The 18596-nt window shown below is 47.8% G+C and overlaps 1 protein-coding gene across 1 annotated transcript; it reads right to left on the bottom strand.

The window, feature by feature from the left end:
• Positions 1–1551: 1551 nt before the first annotated feature.
• LOC102044854 (DEP domain-containing mTOR-interacting protein-like) lies at positions 1552–18511 on the bottom strand. The gene is made up of 9 exons (XM_005422156.2): positions 18406–18511; positions 11621–11799; positions 8008–8131; positions 6605–6783; positions 5561–5746; positions 5062–5202; positions 4699–4769; positions 2947–3051; positions 1552–1808 (listed from the first exon to the last, which is right to left on the bottom strand). The coding sequence occupies exons 1-9, from the start codon at positions 18489–18491 to the stop codon at positions 1683–1685; spliced, it is 1197 nt and encodes a 398-aa protein (XP_005422213.1). The 5' UTR covers positions 18492–18511; the 3' UTR covers positions 1552–1682.
• Positions 18512–18596: the final 85 nt, after the last annotated feature.

The raw sequence follows: 18596 nt of genomic DNA, 5'->3' as shown, positions 1-18596 counted from the left end.
AGGTTGTTCAGAGCTGCTACAGTTTTCTCTAAAAGCAGGAGAAAGATATGAGCACTTATCTCCTGTGCTTCCAAGGAATTCAGGTCCAGAATTAAAAATTCCTGCATTGACACAGAAAATGCTGGAGCTGTTTTCAGTGCTTGTGTTCAGGGTGTTGTTTCCTGACCAGCCTTTCCCAAGGTGCCCACACCATGCCTAAACCTTCTGGATTTGACCTTAGTGCAAGCCAAGCACCCTGGATTAAACCTTTGGGACATCACAGACATCCAAACTCTCCCTAAAGAGAATTTTAAAAGCAAAAAGGCAGATGGAGGTTGCTGAACTTGTGCACTGAATGCTGCAAATAACAACTGCGAGTTTGTTGAGGAGATGGTCTGGTTCCACTTAGGGGCTGGAAGGACCCCAGTTATCAATGCAAACATCTTGCCTGGACCCTGTTCCAGGAATTCTGTGCTCCAAGTTGTCCCATTACCTCAGCACCAGCTCTGGGGGAGCAGAAATCCCTTTATACCAAGGGAATAAAAGGCAGCCAGCAGTAGGGCAATACCTGATGCACAGCTGACACCAGATTCTCCAAGAAAGCCAACCCCATTTCTACACAAATCAAAATTACTATCTTTGGCCTTTTTGGGGTGTTTTTAAGGCTTGGTTTGTGGCCAAAGGAGCTGCACTGAGGACCCTGCCCTAAGCAGCAGTGCTGGCAATCATCCTGTCCATGCACAGCACAGCAGGCTAATCACAAACAGGATGCTCTGTGAACTGGAAAGAAGGAAACCTCCCTAATTTCTTGTTATTACCTGTTTTTCTATATTTAGTTCACTTTCAGGGTAGTTTGCAAGGAATATTTTGCACTGGCTGCAAATACAGCCATCCTGCAAGCAGCAGGGGACAGGGGGCTGGATTTTGGTGGCTTTTACTCATTTTTGTTCCTCCCCAGAGCCAGATTCAGACCAGGACTCTTTTCCTTTCGGCCACACTCTGGTTTTGGTCCCTCCTTTACCCAGTGCTCCCCATTAGATTGGTAGCAGCCTATGATGTTGGGGATCTCTGCCTGCCTCCCTGCTGAGGTGAAGCTGATTAATGAAATTAAGCATTATTAAAGGGTGAGGGCACAAAAAGCACAATCATGGAAGTGTCCCCTTTTCAAGAAACAGCTGGGAACAGCAACCAGCCCTGGCTGTGAGCATGGCTAAGCCAAGAGAGTAGCAGGAGCCTTAGACTTTACAAGGAGCCCACATTCCTGTATCCATTTCCTTATTTTCTTGACAGAGCCGGTGGCACAGCTTATGGGGCCATCTGGAGAGCACATTGTGTTCTTGGGAGAGTGCACAGACAGCTCAGGGCAGCTCAGACAGACTCTCTTGGTATAAACTTCTTGCTGCTTACCAGCTTTGCCACCTGCCTCACAGCTTGGCTGGTGGAGGGCTTGCTCTAAGGTGGGCTCCATTAAGTGCTGAATTCTCACACTGGCACTGAAAAGGAGCTGCAGGAGCTCAGACACTCGAAGAGCAGGTAGAGACAAATATTTCAAGATAAAAGTCCAAGATTTGTCCATTTGAATGCATTTATTTGAAAATACATCAAAATGCCTGGGTAACACATCACAGTGAGTGGTCAAGCTTGGTCCCTCCCCACAGTCCATCCCTGCCTTTCCAAGCAGCAGTGGCAAGAAACTCCTTGGCTCATTCAATGGCTTCCATGACTTCCATCACCAGAGTCCTTGGTCCTGTCATGATGAGGCTGCTGATGGTCTGATAGTCCAGGTGCAGCACATACACCCCATTCACTGAGAACACAAACTGGCACACCTGCAAGACAGGAGGGACAGCTCACCTCCAGCCCCACAGCACCTCCTGCCCTGGATTAGCTGGGAATGCTGGCTGAGGTGCAAATAACTCATGTCAAAATCCTGGAAAGCCTCAAGCATCACCAGCCTGTAGCTGCACCAATAATCACAGTGCTGCAATCACCGTGTCATAAAAATGAGACCAAGGGGATTTAGGCTGTGAGCTAACAGAGGGGAAAAAAGACTCATTTATGAGCAGGGGATCATTTCACAGATGGAAATGAAACACAATATTAACATCCAGCAATTTGGTAGCAAATGAGATTAGGTAAGTAGAAATTAACTGGGCTCTTGAGTAAATGAAACAAATTCATCCATCCCCTTCCAATCCTGCCTGAAGCAAACAGGGAGTCATACTCTGCCTCTGAAAAATTCCATTGTTTCAAATATTCATTTGACTTTAGACTTATATCAGCTTTTAGAAATTATTCCCTTGCTGCTGGGGTTTCTGTAGTGATACAACACTTCTTTCATTCATGCCTAAGACTGCACACCAAACTCACAGCCTGGGTCTAAAGTGAGTTTCAAGCTCCAAGTTCATTTCTCCTGAGCTGTAAATACTGGAAGTTACTTGATGAATCAAATCAAGGCATCAATTTGATATTATTAAAGTTTTGGGTGCATGGAAAACAGCTCAATGGAGAAGTCCATTGCTAATAGCAGGGAAACAAAATGCTCAGGAGCTGAGCATCCCAGAACTGTGATTCAGGACAAAGCTCTGCTCCTTCCCTGCCTCCCTGGGGTTATATAAAATCACTGGAACTGAACTGGGAATTCTCTGCTTTGTCTTTAGTAGCTCAAACCATTTTGACAGTTCCAAGGTCTGGCACAGGGATGGTTTATTTTTGACAGAGTTTTTTGAGTTTCAGCTGCCCACAGCCCCTGTGCTGCCTTGGAAAAGGCAAATCCTCCACTCTGCCTGCAGACAGCATCCCTCCCTCCATCCCTCCCTCCATCCCCCCCAGAGCTCCATGTGCCCATTCCACCAGTCTGATCCCCAGGGCAGGAGGCAGGACTATCATGGAGGATGTGCTCAGCCCAAAAAGCTCAAACAGGACACAGATCCTGTCTCCTGTTTATCCTCCATGAGTAGGAGGTACCTTCATCCCTGCAGCAGCAGCAGGTCCTCCTGGGTCCACTGCCTGGATGTGGCAAGGTCTTCCTCCTCGAACCACAAACCCCCAGCCCACTGCATCCCCCACAATCTGCAAGGAAAACAAAATTTCCCTTAAAAACCAAGGAATGGGCTGCAGAGAGGAGATGCAACAATTCCCAGAGAGACAGAGAGCTCATGATCCTAATCTGTTCTGGGCAGGAGAGACAAGGCTGAGCACCAAGTGAGATGCAGAACTGATTAATTGCTCCCTGCAAAGCTGCTTTCTATTTTTTATTAATTAATTCATTAATTTTTTAATTAATTCCCTGCCAGCCTGTGCAGGAAGGAGAACCACAGGCAGCACCAAGCTGAAGTGCAAGGCATGCACGTCGAGCATGCTTGAGAACATTCCCAGGGCACACACATACACCTGCTGTGCCTTTTCCTTGGCACAGCAGAGCATTTCCTGGGTGGCAGGGGCTGCTCTTGCCTGGGCACTCTGGTGTCAGCCTGCCAGAGCAGTTTGCTGTGGCACTGCAGCCCTCTGAAGCGCCCAAAAGAGAAAAGGAATTCCCAAGGGGCTTTGCACATGGCCCATATAAATAAATAACAGCAACTGCAGAGCTAAGCAGGAGGAAATGAGCCATGAGAGGCCCAGGCTGGCAGAGTTGAAGGGCAGGGCAAGAGCGTTCAGGAGGAGAATGAACAGCACTTCCTCAGACATGCCATGCCAATCACCAGCTTGATTTTTCTTGCTCCTTCCCACCCCTTTGTACAGCACACTTAATTTGGGAACCTGATCCACATTTCCTGGTGCCAAACCAGCATGGCAAGGCAGCTCTCATGCTTCCTACACTGCTCTCTGTGAGACTGCCCCTTTCAGAGGTGGGCAGTGAAGGGGTGAGACACAAAATTAGCCAAGTGCAATAGGATCCACAGGGCAGGAGCTGCCTTGCAATATTTCCACCCACCAGTCCTACAGTTTTAACAATAATTTAAAAAGCAAAGCCCCAAACTCAAGTTGCCTGCAGCATCCTGGAGATTTGTCCATGTAAAAAGCCCAACATGAGGAAGGCAAGAGTGGCCCTTGGCTGCTCCCCCCAGCCAGTGCAGCTCCATCGGATGCTGATGGATCAAATCAACACCCCTGATGTGCAGAGGGACCTGAAAGATGCACAAAGCTGTGCATAAAGGGTGGGACAGAGGGTGGGTGTCACAGCCCCAAACATCACAAGACTTACTGATCCTACAGCTTGCATGGAGCTAGATGGAGTGGAAATCACAGAATATTAGAATGGGTTGGATTGGAAAGGACCTTAAAGATCACTGTGTTCCTGCCATGAGCAGCGACCCCTTCCACTATCCCAAGTTGCTCTAAACCCCATCCAACCTGGCCTTGGACACTTCCAGGGATGGGGCAGCCACAGCTGCTCTGGGCAACCTGTGCCAGGGCCTGACCAAAGGCAGAAAAATCCCAAAATGGGAGATTTTTTTCCAGGCCAGAAAACATTTTTTTTTTCCTGATCTACCTCATGGATAGACATCAAGCTCTCAGAAGGGCTGAGCACATTTCCACCCACAAGAACGTGTGGAGACATTGACCCCTAGAGAGTCACCAACAAAAAGCCACGATGATGTGACAAGCAGTCAAAGCTTTAGCACAGAGAGGTCAGAGCAGCCAACAGAAAACCACCAAAGAGCAGGCAGGGAGCTGGGTACTGCTGGATTAGCAGCGCCACTCCCAATGGTCACTCACAGTCAGTGTTTTCTTGACATAGGGGGCCCCAGGGGACAGCAGCTCCTCAGTGGTGACAGGTCTCTTTAACACTAGAGCAGAAGGTGACAGATTCCATCAGAATCAAGGGGTTTGTACAGGAAAGTGCATAACAAGGCAGCCTGGGCATCACCCTGGGCTGGAAAACAGATGTCAGAACCACAGTTCCTGCCCACAGAAACCTCTGAGTTCATCTCAGTGGTTTTCCAAACACACACACAACTTTTCAAATCAAGGTGCAGAGGTGAGGCTGAGGGGCTTGATGGGTTTGGGCCTGGGCTTGAGCCCATGCCCTGAAGGAACAGATGTCTCCCAAACAACAACAGGCAATGCAGAAGCCCAGACCTGATTTGGGGTTGCACTCAGCCACAGGAGGGAATACCAAGGTAGGAGGAGCACTGAAGTAGGTGTTGGAGTTTCCAGAGAGGGAAGTGATGCTGCTCCTTCGAACTGCTGAGACAACTTTGATCTCCTTGTTGGTCTGGACTGAAAGAGGCACATAAAAAATTTTCTGTGTAAAACCAGACTAGTTTAAAATAACAAACTTCCCCCCAAGCCTGACCTGCATTTGAAAGGTGCATTGAAGAAGGTATTTGAGCTTAGAAAGAGTAGAACCAGCTTCAAAGAAAGATCAAGAGCTGATCTGATGCTAAGCTGAGTTATTTTCCTGGGACAGGGGGCCATGATAGAGACTGCCAGTGCATTGTGACATCCACCACAAACCACTGGGATGGGTGTTCACTTTATGGGGTGCCCAGAGGAACCTCTCAAACTCTGCTGGAGCAACACCCACATCCCTGGGGTACTCTGGTAATGTAATCCTTGCTTTCACACCCACGGTTACCAGAGAGGAAGCTGGTGTTGCCAGGCTCTGGGTTGAGCTTTCGGAGGCAGAAGGGGCTGTCAGGGCTCTCGGAGAGGGCACGGGCAGAGTTCTCATTGAGCAGCTCCGTCAGACGCCGCCGCCGGCGGAAGTTGATCCAGAAGTGGTAGAGGATGTCACTGTCAAAGAAGTGATGCCTGTTGGAGACTAGGAGAGAACAGGGGAGGAGGGAGAGGCTGAGGGGGTAGAAAAATAAATAACAAATATCCTGAGGGTGTCGTCCTGATTTTTTAAGTTTTTCTAAGCCTTCTGAGGCTTACATTCTTGTAATGAACTTCCTCACACACATTATGTAAATAACTTATTGTTTTGCACTCCTATATGGAAGAAGAGAAATTTGATAAACTGTTGGTTTGTCCAGTGTCATTGGAGAGGTGGCACTGTCACTCTTAGAAATCTATAAATGTTAGAATCAGAAATTAAAAGTGCTTTTTTTACCTTAAAAAAGCTGTGTATGCCCGTTGCATTATTTTGTGTCCTAGAGTGACACTGAGAGTCCGTCATTAGTTGTTTTTAATGCACCTGTGCTCTACTGCAGCTTTCCTGCCTGCAGGGAGGGAGGAACAGCGGGGCCACCCCCCTGGAGGTGCCATCTCCCAGGGGTGCACTCAGTGGCACAGCCCTCCACCTGCCCCTGTCCCAAGACACTCAGAGGACTCCCTGCCTTCCGAATTATAGTTTAATTATAGCAGATGGATAGGATCTCCAGCCAAGAGGAGCTAAACATGACATCCTCACGCCCCAGCCCTCCAAACCCAGGGGTGCAGCCCAGCCCTGTGGCCGGCGGCTTTGAAGAACTGAAGAGCAAGAGCTCAGATTTCATCTCAAAGCCTTTGTGGATGGTAAAGATTGCTCCAGTTTCAAAGGTCACCAGCTCCAAACATAGAACTCAAAGGCTCCATTGCCATCTCCAAGTGGGCACTTGACCAGCACTTGTTGCATGGCATGAATGGGGATTTGTTCCTGCAGAGCCACACTCGTCCCTCGCTTCCCAGGCTGGCTCACCATGCTGAATGATCCCGTGCTCCAGCAGGGCCCGGCCCAGCTCCACTGCCTCCTGCCTGTTCTCCACCTCTCCCTCCTGCATGAGCCAGTCGATCATCTCAGAGCCCAGGAAAGTCCTCTGGTACTTCACCGAGTTCTCCTCCCTCACCTTCAGGATTGACTGCTCCACGCTCACCAGCCTGGCACAGAGGTGGGACAAGGCTCCCGTGATGCCAAACATCCCTGCCAGCCCCCAGGGCAGCTGCAGCCGGGTGAAGCAAGGCCGAGGGGAGCGGGCAAAGCATTGCAGCCAGAACATTCCTGCCGGGGAGCAGCGGGAAGGGAGGGAGGAACCCGGAGCTGCAGTCGGGCACCTTTGTAAATCGTCAGCACAGCGAGGCAGCAGCTCCAGCAGAACCGGGCGGGCTGTGAGCTCAGCTAAAGACCGCAGGGAAAGCCAAGGAAGCGACTGAGTGTGGGTAACAGACGGCAGAGTCCAAATGCAAGGACAAGGTGGGTTTCAGCCAGCAGGGGCTCCCTGGCAGCGTGAGGGAGCTGAATGCGCTGTCTCCACGAGAGGGGGCAGCCGGCTCAGCCATCAGAGCGCAGGGATGCGCTCCCATCCCAGGGCGCTGCTGCGGACCAAGAGCGAAGCACAAGGGATGCGCATCTGGCAAAGGGGCAGGGAAACACCCAAAATCACCACCCGGCCGGATGGAGGACCCTCCTTCAGGGCCGGCTTGTGACTCTCGCTGCCAGAGTGGGGAGGATGTGAAGCTGCGAGAGGCTGTTAAAGGAAACGGGTCCAGAGAGTGGGCTGGGGTTAAACTCTGGAAAGATGGCTTAGAACCAGAAGCAAGTGACACAACGAAAATTAAACACTTGGAGTTGGAAGGAGTTTCCTCTGCTCTCTGGGAATAACCTTTTCCATTATAAATTTTGCAAATTAGGCTAAGAAATAGCCTAATAGCCTAAATAGGCTAATAGGCTAAGAAAGGGGAAGGAACCCAGGCCCGCAAGGGTCCTGAAAGTCCCATACCTTGCTGATTTTGGTGGGACATAAGTCCTAACACAGCTAGTGGAAGCAGCTCACACCAGGAGGCTGGAAGAGCGCTGGGAATGGCCCCTGGATGTGCCCATCCCATGAGCACTCAGACTGCGCTTCCTTGCAGCAGATCCCAGATCCTGCACGTGGGCTGGAGCCCTTGGAAGCATCCATGAGTTCATAGCAAAACTCCAGTCCCATGCCCTGGTTGTCCTGCAGCTGTGGCAAGGCTCAAGAAATGCAGCGTTTCCCAGCAGGACAGCAGGGAGTGCAGAGAAGGAAAAGCAGAGCCAGGCGCTCCCAGCTGCAGGGCAGCAGCAGCCAGCACAGCCAGCAGGGCACAGCCCCAGTGCCCCAGGGCCAGGGGGGACTCACGTACTTCTCATAAAGGCTCTGCCCCCTCAGGAACACCTTCACGTCCTTGCTGAGGGGGAAGGTCCCGTCGTCCTTGCGGAAGCGGTAGAGCAGCTTGGCATCCTTGTAATCCGAGTGCTCGTCACAGACTGCAGGAACACAGGGCAGGGGTGTCAGGGACACACAGGGAGTTGTTTCCTGGCTAAAAGCTGTGAGGGTTTCATGCCACGTCCTTCCCTGTGCCCCTCGTCCCATGGAACAATCGGCATCCAAGCCCTCAGTCCCCAAAAATTACCGGCCCGTGAGCACCTGAAGCTCATGCTGCTGGGAGAGGTCAATCCTTGGCAAAGCTGGAGTTGGGAGTCTGCATTTTGTCCCAAACATTAAAATATTCATTAGAAAAAAACAGGACTTTTTTTTTAAATTTAAGTATTAATGTTTCAGTTTAGACTAAAAGAGGATGAACAGAAATACTTCAATCAACTTTTTTTAAAAAGCTACAGCCACACATAAGCAGACTTAGAGGACAGAGGAAACAAAACCACACTGCACTCAAACCCCATAAAATCACCTCTGTCTATCAAAAATACTCATAAACTAAAAAAAAATGGCACAAACCTTTCCACATAATTTTGTGCCAACCTTTCCCAATTCATTTGCATGGCAAACTGACCTCAAGAGTAACTTTCCTTCAAAGCCAGCTGCAATACAACTGGAATCATTAAATCTGTATGAAAAACCTGGGATTCATCTTGGGGATGGGCACACAGTCTGTAAATGCATGGATTTATAGTTCATGTAACCTCTAGCAAGTAAATATTTGGGATACCAAATATTTAAATATGTGAGATAAACCTGCCTGAAACAGACTCCTAGACTGCAAGTAAAAAAAACAACAACAACAAAACTAAAACAAAGACCAAAAAAACCTAACCCAAAAGTCATAGTTCAGCTCTTCAAAGTCAGCCTGCCTTCAGCTGCACACACCTGAAGCAAGAAGAAGAAATTTAAGTGGTAAAAAAAAACAAAAACAAAAACAAAAACCAACCAAGAAAAACCAACAAAAACCAGAATAAAGAATATACCTGGAAAGCAAAGAAAATTAGTCAAAGGGAAAAAGAAAAACCACAAATGTTTCCTCACTAAAGTAACACCATCCACTAGAGTGAAATTCAAAAGATTCAAGATACTTCTTGTGAAAATTTTAACTCTTTTTCATCCTTCTGAGCAGACTGGCAAAACCACATTCCCCTTCAGGTGAGCAGCAAAATGCCAAAACTTGTCAGATTATCTTGGGCTCATCATTCCTGCAGAGCAGCTGTCTGAGATGCAATCAGGACTCTAAAGCCTGTGACTCACCAAGCACGAGGGCACAATGAGAAAGTTGTTTTAACAACCTTTGTTTTAAGTGAAAGTTTGCAGCCTTTTAATCCCAAGGAGCATCTATTCCAAAGCCACTGCAACCAGGAATAGAACAAAAAATCCTACAGCACTGTGCCCATAGAAAACCAAAGCAGTTTTTTCTATTTAAAGACCAATTTCATTGTGCTTCCAGTGTGTAACAGAACCAAAGCTCAAAGCACACCAGACAATTAAGAGGCAGCATGATGATCTTCATGAGATAATTATCTGGATGCCAGGGGAGAAGAGGGCAAACAGTTCAGGCAGACAATTGCCAAGCACCCAGCACTGTGCTGGCAGCCCTCTTTCCACAGAGCTAACAAAATTAATGGACACAAAGCAAGTTGGAAAGTCAGCTTCTGTGTGCTGCCAGGAATTGTCACAGGAGCAGGAGGGACATGTCTTAATATGCAATCAAAACAGTGCTGGCACCCAGTGCTGCACAGGTTTAAATAACTAATGGATTTACTTGAAACTGTCAGCTGCAGAGATGGAAAAATAATCAGATGTAAGTGTTAATGGTTAACTGAGAACTCCCTGCTTCAGTTTTTTTGTGATAAAGCCCAGCAGCAGTTTATTTTTATTCTAGGCAGTTTAATGTAAAGGGCATTACCCTCAGCAAGGAGCAGATGGTAACAGGGAGTGTTTGCATTGCAGTGGTCAAAGGCAGCTATTTTTGGACCCCAGAGAAGAGGGGGGAGGAGAGAGTTTGGTTTGGTGTGGTCATCATCTGCTTCTGTCTCCTCAGCTATATCCTCGTGTGGCAAACCATCACCCAGCTCCTGTCCCAAAGCTCTGGGAGCAGGAGAGCCACAGCCCTTCCCACCCATGGCAGAGGTGTTGCAGGGCTGTTTGACAGTCTGGGGGTTTTGTTCATGGCTGGGCCTGAAAACCACATGGACAGGAACTGCTTTTTGCCCATCTGAAGCACAGCTTGTTTTCTGTTGTTATGTCAGGACCAAGGGCTGGACCTTGCTCTGCAGCACAGAGCTCAGTATGTGACCTGAGTTAATTCAAAACTCCTGAAAGTTCCAAAGAAATGTTAAAAAGAAAAAAAACCTGAGTACTGCTAAGAGCTGGGCTTGAGCATCAAGCTGCTTTTTCTTCACAGTTCCTTTTTTTTAATTCTTCCTTTTAAAATTCCTTTTTAATTAGGTTCTACAGACAAGGCTTTGTAATGGCAGCACACACTTAAATCCCAAGAGAGGCTTTCCTACAGGATTGCTTCACCTTCAAGTTCACAGGCGTCAGATTAAATTTTCCTTGGAGTGATGTGGACTCCAGAACCCTCTTTGTCTCAGCATGAGGAAACTGAGGAGTACTGGGATCTTATGGTGCAGAGGTGAAATGTGCTATAATTCAGCTTCCACTTCTGCGTGACACAGACATGAGCCAGACCAGCTGCTGTACAAACACCCACCTGCCTGGGTACAGGAATACAGGTCAGGCGTTACTGAGCTTGCTTTCAAAGAGGAGACACTTTAGATGGCATTTTACCAGTGCACAGCCCAAGCCCCTTCTCTGGTGTGCAGGGAACTCACAGGATCACAGAATGACTGGGTTGGAAGAGACCTTTAAGATCAGCAAGTCCAACCTAGCCCCAACACTGCAACTAAACCCTGGCACCCAGTGCCACATCCAGGCTTTGTTAAACACACCCAGGGATGTGGACTCCACCACCTCCCTGGGCAGCCATTCCAGGATTTTATCACTCTTTCAGTGAAAAACTTTTTCCTAATATCCAACCTATATTGCCCTTGATGCAGCTTGAGGCTGTGACCTCTGCTTCTGTCAGTGCTGCTTGGAGAAGGAGCCTAACCCCACCTGAGCACAGCCACCTTTCAGGAGTTGTAGAGGGTGATAAGGTCACCCCCGAGTCTCCTTTTCTCCAGGGTAACCAACCCCAGCTCCCTCAGTGATTCCTCACAGGGTTTGTGTTCCAAGCCCCTCTCCAGCCTCACTGCTCTCCTCTGGACATGCTCCAGCATCTCAACATCCTTCCCAAACTGAGGGGCCAGAACTGGACACAGCACTCAAGGTATGACCTCACCAGTGCCAAGTATCTGGCACATCGCCCGAAGCAACGCAGCTTCCCACCAACCCAGCCCCATCCAGCCTTCCCCAGCCTCTCCAGGAGCCCTCACCCACAGCAGGGCGGCACACAGGGACATGGCCATGTGACACACGGGGTGAGCAGCCACACAGCCCTCCCTGGGGGTGGCAGGAGCCCCACACACCGTGGTGGATGATGTAGTGGTCCATCAGTTTCTGCATGAGGCGGATGGCGGTCTCGCGGTCGGGCGCCTCCTTGTGCTCCACCAGCCAGTCTGTCAGCTCCTTGGCCACAAAGCAGTTGGGGTATGTGCGCAGGTGGAACCTCCTGTCCTTGATCAGCTTCCCATCGTGGAGACGGAGCCTGGGGGGAACAGCAGCCACTGAGCACAGCTGGGCTCTCAGGGGAGCTTGGGTCTGATGGCCAGATCTGTCCAGCCTGGAGAGACCACCCTGGATGTGCTGGGGCTGGTGCCAAGCAGCCAGGGACTGATCAATTCAACCAAACCCCTTGGCACTGCCAGACTGCGTCAGCTAATCCCAGGGAGTCTCTCCACCATCCCCTCCCTTCTCCCCTCCTGCCACCACTCAGGTTGCCTGAGCAGATACAGTATTGTAAATTAAAGGCGACTCTGATGAAGGGGAGAGAGAATGATGCATCTGACTCCATCATTAGAAGGCTAATGAATTACTTTATTATACTGTACTATGTACATTTCATCTAAACTGAATCTGCCATGCACTCTCTTGCTCAGAACTGTTCACCCTGCACTCATCTCTGACTCTCCCGTGACAGTCCCACACACACACACACACACCTGGCCCTGACAGGCCAAGGGAACAAAACATCCTCACTTTGGGTAAACAATCTCCATCTTGCATTTTACTTTAGCACAACGCAGGCACAGCAAGCGAGATAAGAATGGTGTTTTCCTTCTTCTCTGCTTGTCTCACAGCTCCTCTCGGTTCACAGGCCATGTGAATAGCACAATACAGACTGACCCATACATGTATTTGCATTCTAAACAAGCCTCTAAAATGCACAGCAGCCAAGCAAAGAGGGTGAAGGGGGGACAAAACTCAGAAAATAAAAAGTACATGTATTTGTATGTACAAATAGCACATTTGTATTTGTATATGTCTCTTGGCATGGTTCTGTGTCTACTTCTCCTTCCCCATGGCCACGAAGGCAGGAGTAAAGCTGCCCCCAGGACAGAGCCTTACTCATAACTGCAGGTGGGAGCAGTAACAGGAGCTCTCCTTTCTCCTGTCCAAGCAAAGAGGGCCGGGTGGATCCCAGCACTACCTGATCCCTGTGCCCACTAACCCACAGCAGCAGTGGAGAACAATCCTGGCATTTTCTGGTTCCAGTTGGGACTGATTTGGACAGAGTTTACCCAAAAACAACCCTCTTCTCCCAACGACCCCGATGTTATGGCTGGTCTGCAGCTCTGATGGAAAGGTAGATGGGGGAAGGTTCCTCAGGTGAGCACAGCTTTGACTTTCAAAAAGACCTTAAGAACCGAGTGAGCCACAAGGCACAGAGTTCCTCTGTGCTCCAGCCAAAGCCAGCCCACTTTGGCAGCAGATCTGTCCAGGGGCCAAACGTTGCCCTGTAGCCATGACTGTTCCCAAAACACCAGCGCTGGAAAATGCCCAGTGTGTGCAGCAGGCTCTGAGGAAACATGTTAATTAAACATCTCTGTAACTGCAGGATGGTTTTTGTTTCAAATTATTCATCGCAATTCCCAGTTTTGCCCCAGGCCAGCGAATTTTACGAGGGCATTAAACACTGCAGCCTTTTGTTATTTCATGCCTCAAGTTCTTTTGCTATTTTTGCCTTTTGCACAAAACTTTTAGGTACCTCACAAGAAGTTTGAATGCCCTAAAAGACTCTCAGATAATGGATCATCCTATATTGTAGGATTTATAAATACTAAGTTCCTAAAAGTTTTACCACAAAATGTTTTGTTAGAAGAATAATTAGTAATTGATTGTTGCAATTAATGCTGAGAAGCTGACTGAAGTTTTCAGACCTTCCTGGTAATTAAAATACTAAACTAAAGATTCATGCAGAACCAGCTCCTGGCCTTGCCTTGCACAGACCACCCTCAGATCCTGAGGTCCATATCCAGCCTTTCACTCTTTACCTGGAAGGCTGATTCCCACATGTGACCAACACTGGTTCTGCAGATGGATTTTACCCAGAAAGAACACTCCACAGACAGCTGCCTGGCTATTTATAGAGTTTTTGTCTTTTTTCTTCCTTTATTTCATGGTCCACTGTCAAAATGCAACCAGACACAGTCAGCAGTGACTGCAAACAGAGGATCCCCACCCATGGAGGGAGACACAGCCAATTTTATATTTTCTCTCCTTCACAATCACAAAGTGGGAAGGCATTTTAAAGGAGTATTTGGTAAAGATAAGAAATGTTGCAAGAGTGCTCTATTGCCACCAAGAGTCTACAGGAGTCTTTATATAGAATATATATAGTCTATATATGTAGCAGTCTGTATATATAGTATAGTCTATATATATGGTAAACTCTGTCTTATATATAGACTATATATATATATATGTATATACTCACACACACCCCCTATACATACAATAATACATAGACCTCATAACACAAAGTCTGAATAGAAACTGGTTAGGAGAACACTATTTTCACTATTTTATTCCTTTTATTTGAACATGTTTCAGAATATATTAAAAAATGCTGAGATTTTGAAGGAGATAAATAAAATTTAAAAAGAAAATATTTTTAGGAAGCAATGCTGCTAAGGCCTAAGATTTAAAAATTAAAAAATACATTTATTCTGAAAATATTTGACTGGGAGCAACTTCCAGGGCAGGAATTAAGTGGTATTTCAGCACCTCTGGAGCAGCATCTTGGACCTTTAAGGGCTGTTTTAAACTTGTGACGAGTTTTCCCTCTGTCCTGCAGACTCAGGGCAGCAGAAGAGACTTGACTGGAATGTCCTTGCAGACTTTTCACTTTCCTCTTGTTTACTGTATCCTGTCAACCCTGAAGAGACAAACTTTGTCCTTCAGGCACAGGATGTAACAGCTCTTGTGTGATGTTACAAAAACAAAGCTAGTGAAACCATGAGCGGGTTCTAATCATGCTTCCAGATAAATAAGATTAAGGAAACATATAATAATATGCAATATTATGAGTTTTCTAGATGGCAAAATCCACCCTGTGGACATATTACTTCTTCAAAAGGAAAAAAAAAAAAAAAAAAAACAACAAAAACCAAACCAGACTAAGGTCAGGATGAAACACTTGCTGGAACATGAGAATGGGCTCTTATGAAACACTCCTGGCTTGGCAGGCAGAGCCTCCACGTGCGTTTGCTTTGGGAAGGTTGTGTTGGGTAAGCAAATTGTTTCTTTGTCAAGGTCACTACAAAGCCATCATTATTCATCCTGGGTAACCTTGTGGAAAGGGACATCCAAACAGAAAAGGAATAAACTCTCCCTCACCTCCCATGTAAACAAACCTTGAGCATCTCAAATGACAAGGTGGATCTTTCAAGGATATTAATTCCAGTTCACAGCGCCGCAGCAGCTAAGCACAAATGAGTGGCCTTGGAAAGATGCATCATCCAAAAGATCTTTTCTGTTCCTATCTTCACAGGAACAAACAAACAAAAAAACCCCAAAAACAAAACCACCAAAACAACAACTAAGCACTCACTAAAAGGCAGCAACAGACACAGGAGCATTTCTGCAAAGCAGCTGCTGCTGGAGAGGCACATTCAGGAAAAAGAGCTGCTGCAAACACTGCACATTTTGCTGAAAATGGGCTCAGCAAAGCCCACTTTGCATCACCCCCACTCTGAAAAAGCACCAGTACATCTGGGGACACAGGCTTTGCACACCTGTGACAGCCCAAAGTGGTACTGAGATGTTTCATTTTCCTTTTATTTAAATATAAGTATAGGAAGATTAAAATCTCAAAAAGAAATCCCAGCAAGCACAAGTCCTCTTCCCAGTCCTCCCTTTTACCAGTGCTAGAAATTTAATAATTAGCTTTTAAAGGTTGTTCTGACCTTGAAGACTCATCTTTGAATAATGTTCACTGTTACATCAAGCAGTGCCCCATGATTCCTCAAGGAAGTCATGCTTTCCACAAGAGATCCATGTCCAACAGAGAACCACCAAACCTCCTCCAGACAAATGACTTTTGGGCAAGAATACAAATTTTGGCACATTCAGCCACACACCTTTAGTGAGCCCAATTTCCAGAGCATCAAAGAATGAGCACTTTATTTAACAGCATTTCAGTTTCAGTATCCAAGTAAAACATGCCAGCTCTGAAAGTTTTGGACAATGACAGAAATTGCAATTTCATTCTTTGTAGGGGAAAAAGCTTCCTTCTCCTCTCACTTTTCCTGTGTAAGATATAAATTTACTGTGTATATTTTATGTTTAGGAGTGATTAATGCAGCTGAACAGAGCTATTAGAGCACAGCTGCTTCTCTTGACCATGGGAATACCCAGATGAGAGTGCACCAGGGCTTGTCCATACTTGAGGAACTCTGATTACAGCAGGGTGTGAATGCAAAGCAAGGAAGCTGCTCCAGAACCTCTCTGTGCAGATAAGCCATTTGTTGCAATTAGAAGTGACTAATTGGGCCTCCCTTACAGAATGCCACCCAGGAATACACAACGCCCAGTAAAACCAATGTGATTTTCATGCAAGTTTTTATGTCTGACCCAAGAGGAATGACAGCAGACATGAGGAACGAGCCTGAGCCAGCAGCTCTGTCAGACTCAAGGCCAAAATATCAGTGAAAATTTTATTTTTGTCTTTCTGGTGAAAAGAGACTCAAAATACAAATTTTTTCCCCCTCCCTGGACCAGGCAGCTGTTGAATTAGAGGGACCCTGGCAGATAAACCCAAACCCCCCTGGCCAATCTCCCACTGATTCCTTCAGGATCCACTTCATTCCCAGCCATCCACACAGAGCATTCCTCCAGTCCTCGCTGTGCAGCTATTCCTGGCTGGGAAACACATCCTGACACTGAACAGACTCACCCCTCTGGCCAAACCAAACTCTGAGGCATTTGCAAACTTGCTGGGAAGCCAAAGAACTGTAAAGATGGAGCAAAGGTTTGTTTGATTTAATGTAATGGTGGGGAGGCAGGGCAGGAAGCGGGGAGCAGGGAAAAACAAATGTTTGATGTTTCGTGTGGATACAGCAGCGTTATTTGCTGATGGAGGTTTACTCAGTCAGGGCAGGCTCCTTTCCATGCCTCTGTATTCCACATCTGGGGAAAAGCAGGGGAGGACAATGTGGACATTTATCCCTGTCCATCTGCTGTTGTCTGACACATCACCCAGCCTCTCTGCCTCAGTTTCCCCGTTGCTCTCCAGCAGCTATCCAGGGAGATCCATACCACTCACTCCTGACCTGCCCAAAACACAAGGGAGAAATTCAAACTCTGTGTGTTCTGCCTCACTCAATTCTCCTTCCAGCCAGAGGTTCAGTGTAGGAGCAGCCCAGCTCCAGGCTGGTGTCCATCTCCTCATTTTCCTCCCCAGGTTTTACACCAACAGCTCCTTCCCATCCTTGTGCACCAGGAGCAGGCTCCTGCCCAGACCAAAGCAGAAGGATGCAACTGCTGCATGCCCAGCCCCAGCAAAGGACCCTCCTCTCCCTCACTGGCAACTCTCAGATTTTGGGAGCTCCCCAAACCAGGAAACTTCAAGGCACTGCAGCTATGGGGAAAAAAATAAAGAAGAAGAAAAAAAAAGATGGATGTCCCCAAAACTACATAAACTTTGGGGTTTCTATTCACCTTTAGTCCAGTGTGCAGTGCACTGGAAGAGTTCTGTTCACAAACAAATTTACTCTATCCCCTTCTCATGCTTACAGTCACAATCACCAAATGGTCCAGGGTCTGATCTGCTCCTGTCCTGCAACAGGCATGGGGAAGTCACATCACCCCCCACATATGCAACACAGCTTTAATACATAGATGGAGTATTTTATTTTCTCTCTCAATGCCTGACCCCTTCCTTTGGCCTGGGCTATGCAGCTCAACATAAAGCTCAGTCACTCCAGATAAGTTACTGGAAATACAAATACGAATAAACCTGCTCTGTCCCTTGGCTGTATGTTCAAGATGGGGCCCAGTCCTTAGGTGGAAATTATCAATCCTTGATACAATACAAATAACAAAGCTAACAGTGCTCACTGAAAATGGACAACAAACCCACACCAAGCTAATTTTAGGGCTCTGATGATAGCACAGTCAGGCTCTGGACTATTTACATTATCAAGGATATATTTCCTATTTTCCACCCACATTTCATAACAAACTAGAGCAGCTCCAGATACAAATAAGCAAACTCCTCTAGAGCTAGGAAAGCCCACAGTCAGATGCTCAGAAGCAAGGAGGGCGTTCTGACCCCACATAGACAAGGAACACATTTTCTCAGCCACACATTGATAAGAGGATGGATTTCTGTCTTCTTAAGAAGAAAATCCTCAGAAACTGCTGAAGGCCTGGGACTACAGAAGCTCCCAAAAGAGACTTTCAGGAAAGGGAAGATCCAGTTCAGGCACGTGGAATGCCCTTCCAAGTCACCCTGAAAGCATCCCCAGAAGTGCTGCTGTCCTTGTCCAGGCAGGGTCAGGGGGTTGCTCAGTGCCACCGCACCACTCTCCGTGCTTCGGGGAAGGTGGAAAGGGACAAAAGAACATCTGTGGCCATCTAAACTCACCCATCAGTGCCCTGGTACTGGGGGTGAGGGGTGGGAGACGCCAGAGAGGAGCAGCAGGACAAGGTATAAGAGAAGAGGAGCTGGCTCAGCACCCTGGTGGATGAAGGAAGGATCAGCAGGCACCGGAGAGGGGGAAAGAGCTCGCTCAAGGATGAAGCTCTGAGCCTGCTGCTAACGGGACACAGCCCAGATCCCCGTGGGCAGGAGGACCCCGGGACCTCCTACCTCAGCTGCTCTCCAGCAATCATCACCTCGGCCCTGTAGTGCTGCTCCGTGGCTTTCTTCTTGAGGCTGCTGCTCAGGCTCTCCATGCCGGGCCGGCGATGCTCCCCATGGGCAGGCTGGGAAGATGCTGCTCCCCGCGCCGCTGGCCCCGGGCAGGTGAGGCAGCCCGGAGCGGCTGACTCCGGGCCCAC

The sequence above is a fragment of the Geospiza fortis genome, unplaced genomic scaffold, assembly GCF_000277835.1.
Source record: "Geospiza fortis unplaced genomic scaffold, GeoFor_1.0 scaffold188, whole genome shotgun sequence".
Lineage (NCBI taxonomy): Eukaryota > Metazoa > Chordata > Aves > Passeriformes > Thraupidae > Geospiza > Geospiza fortis.
Note: the sequence above shows the minus strand (reverse complement) of the source record. Positions and strands in the feature narration are given on the sequence as shown.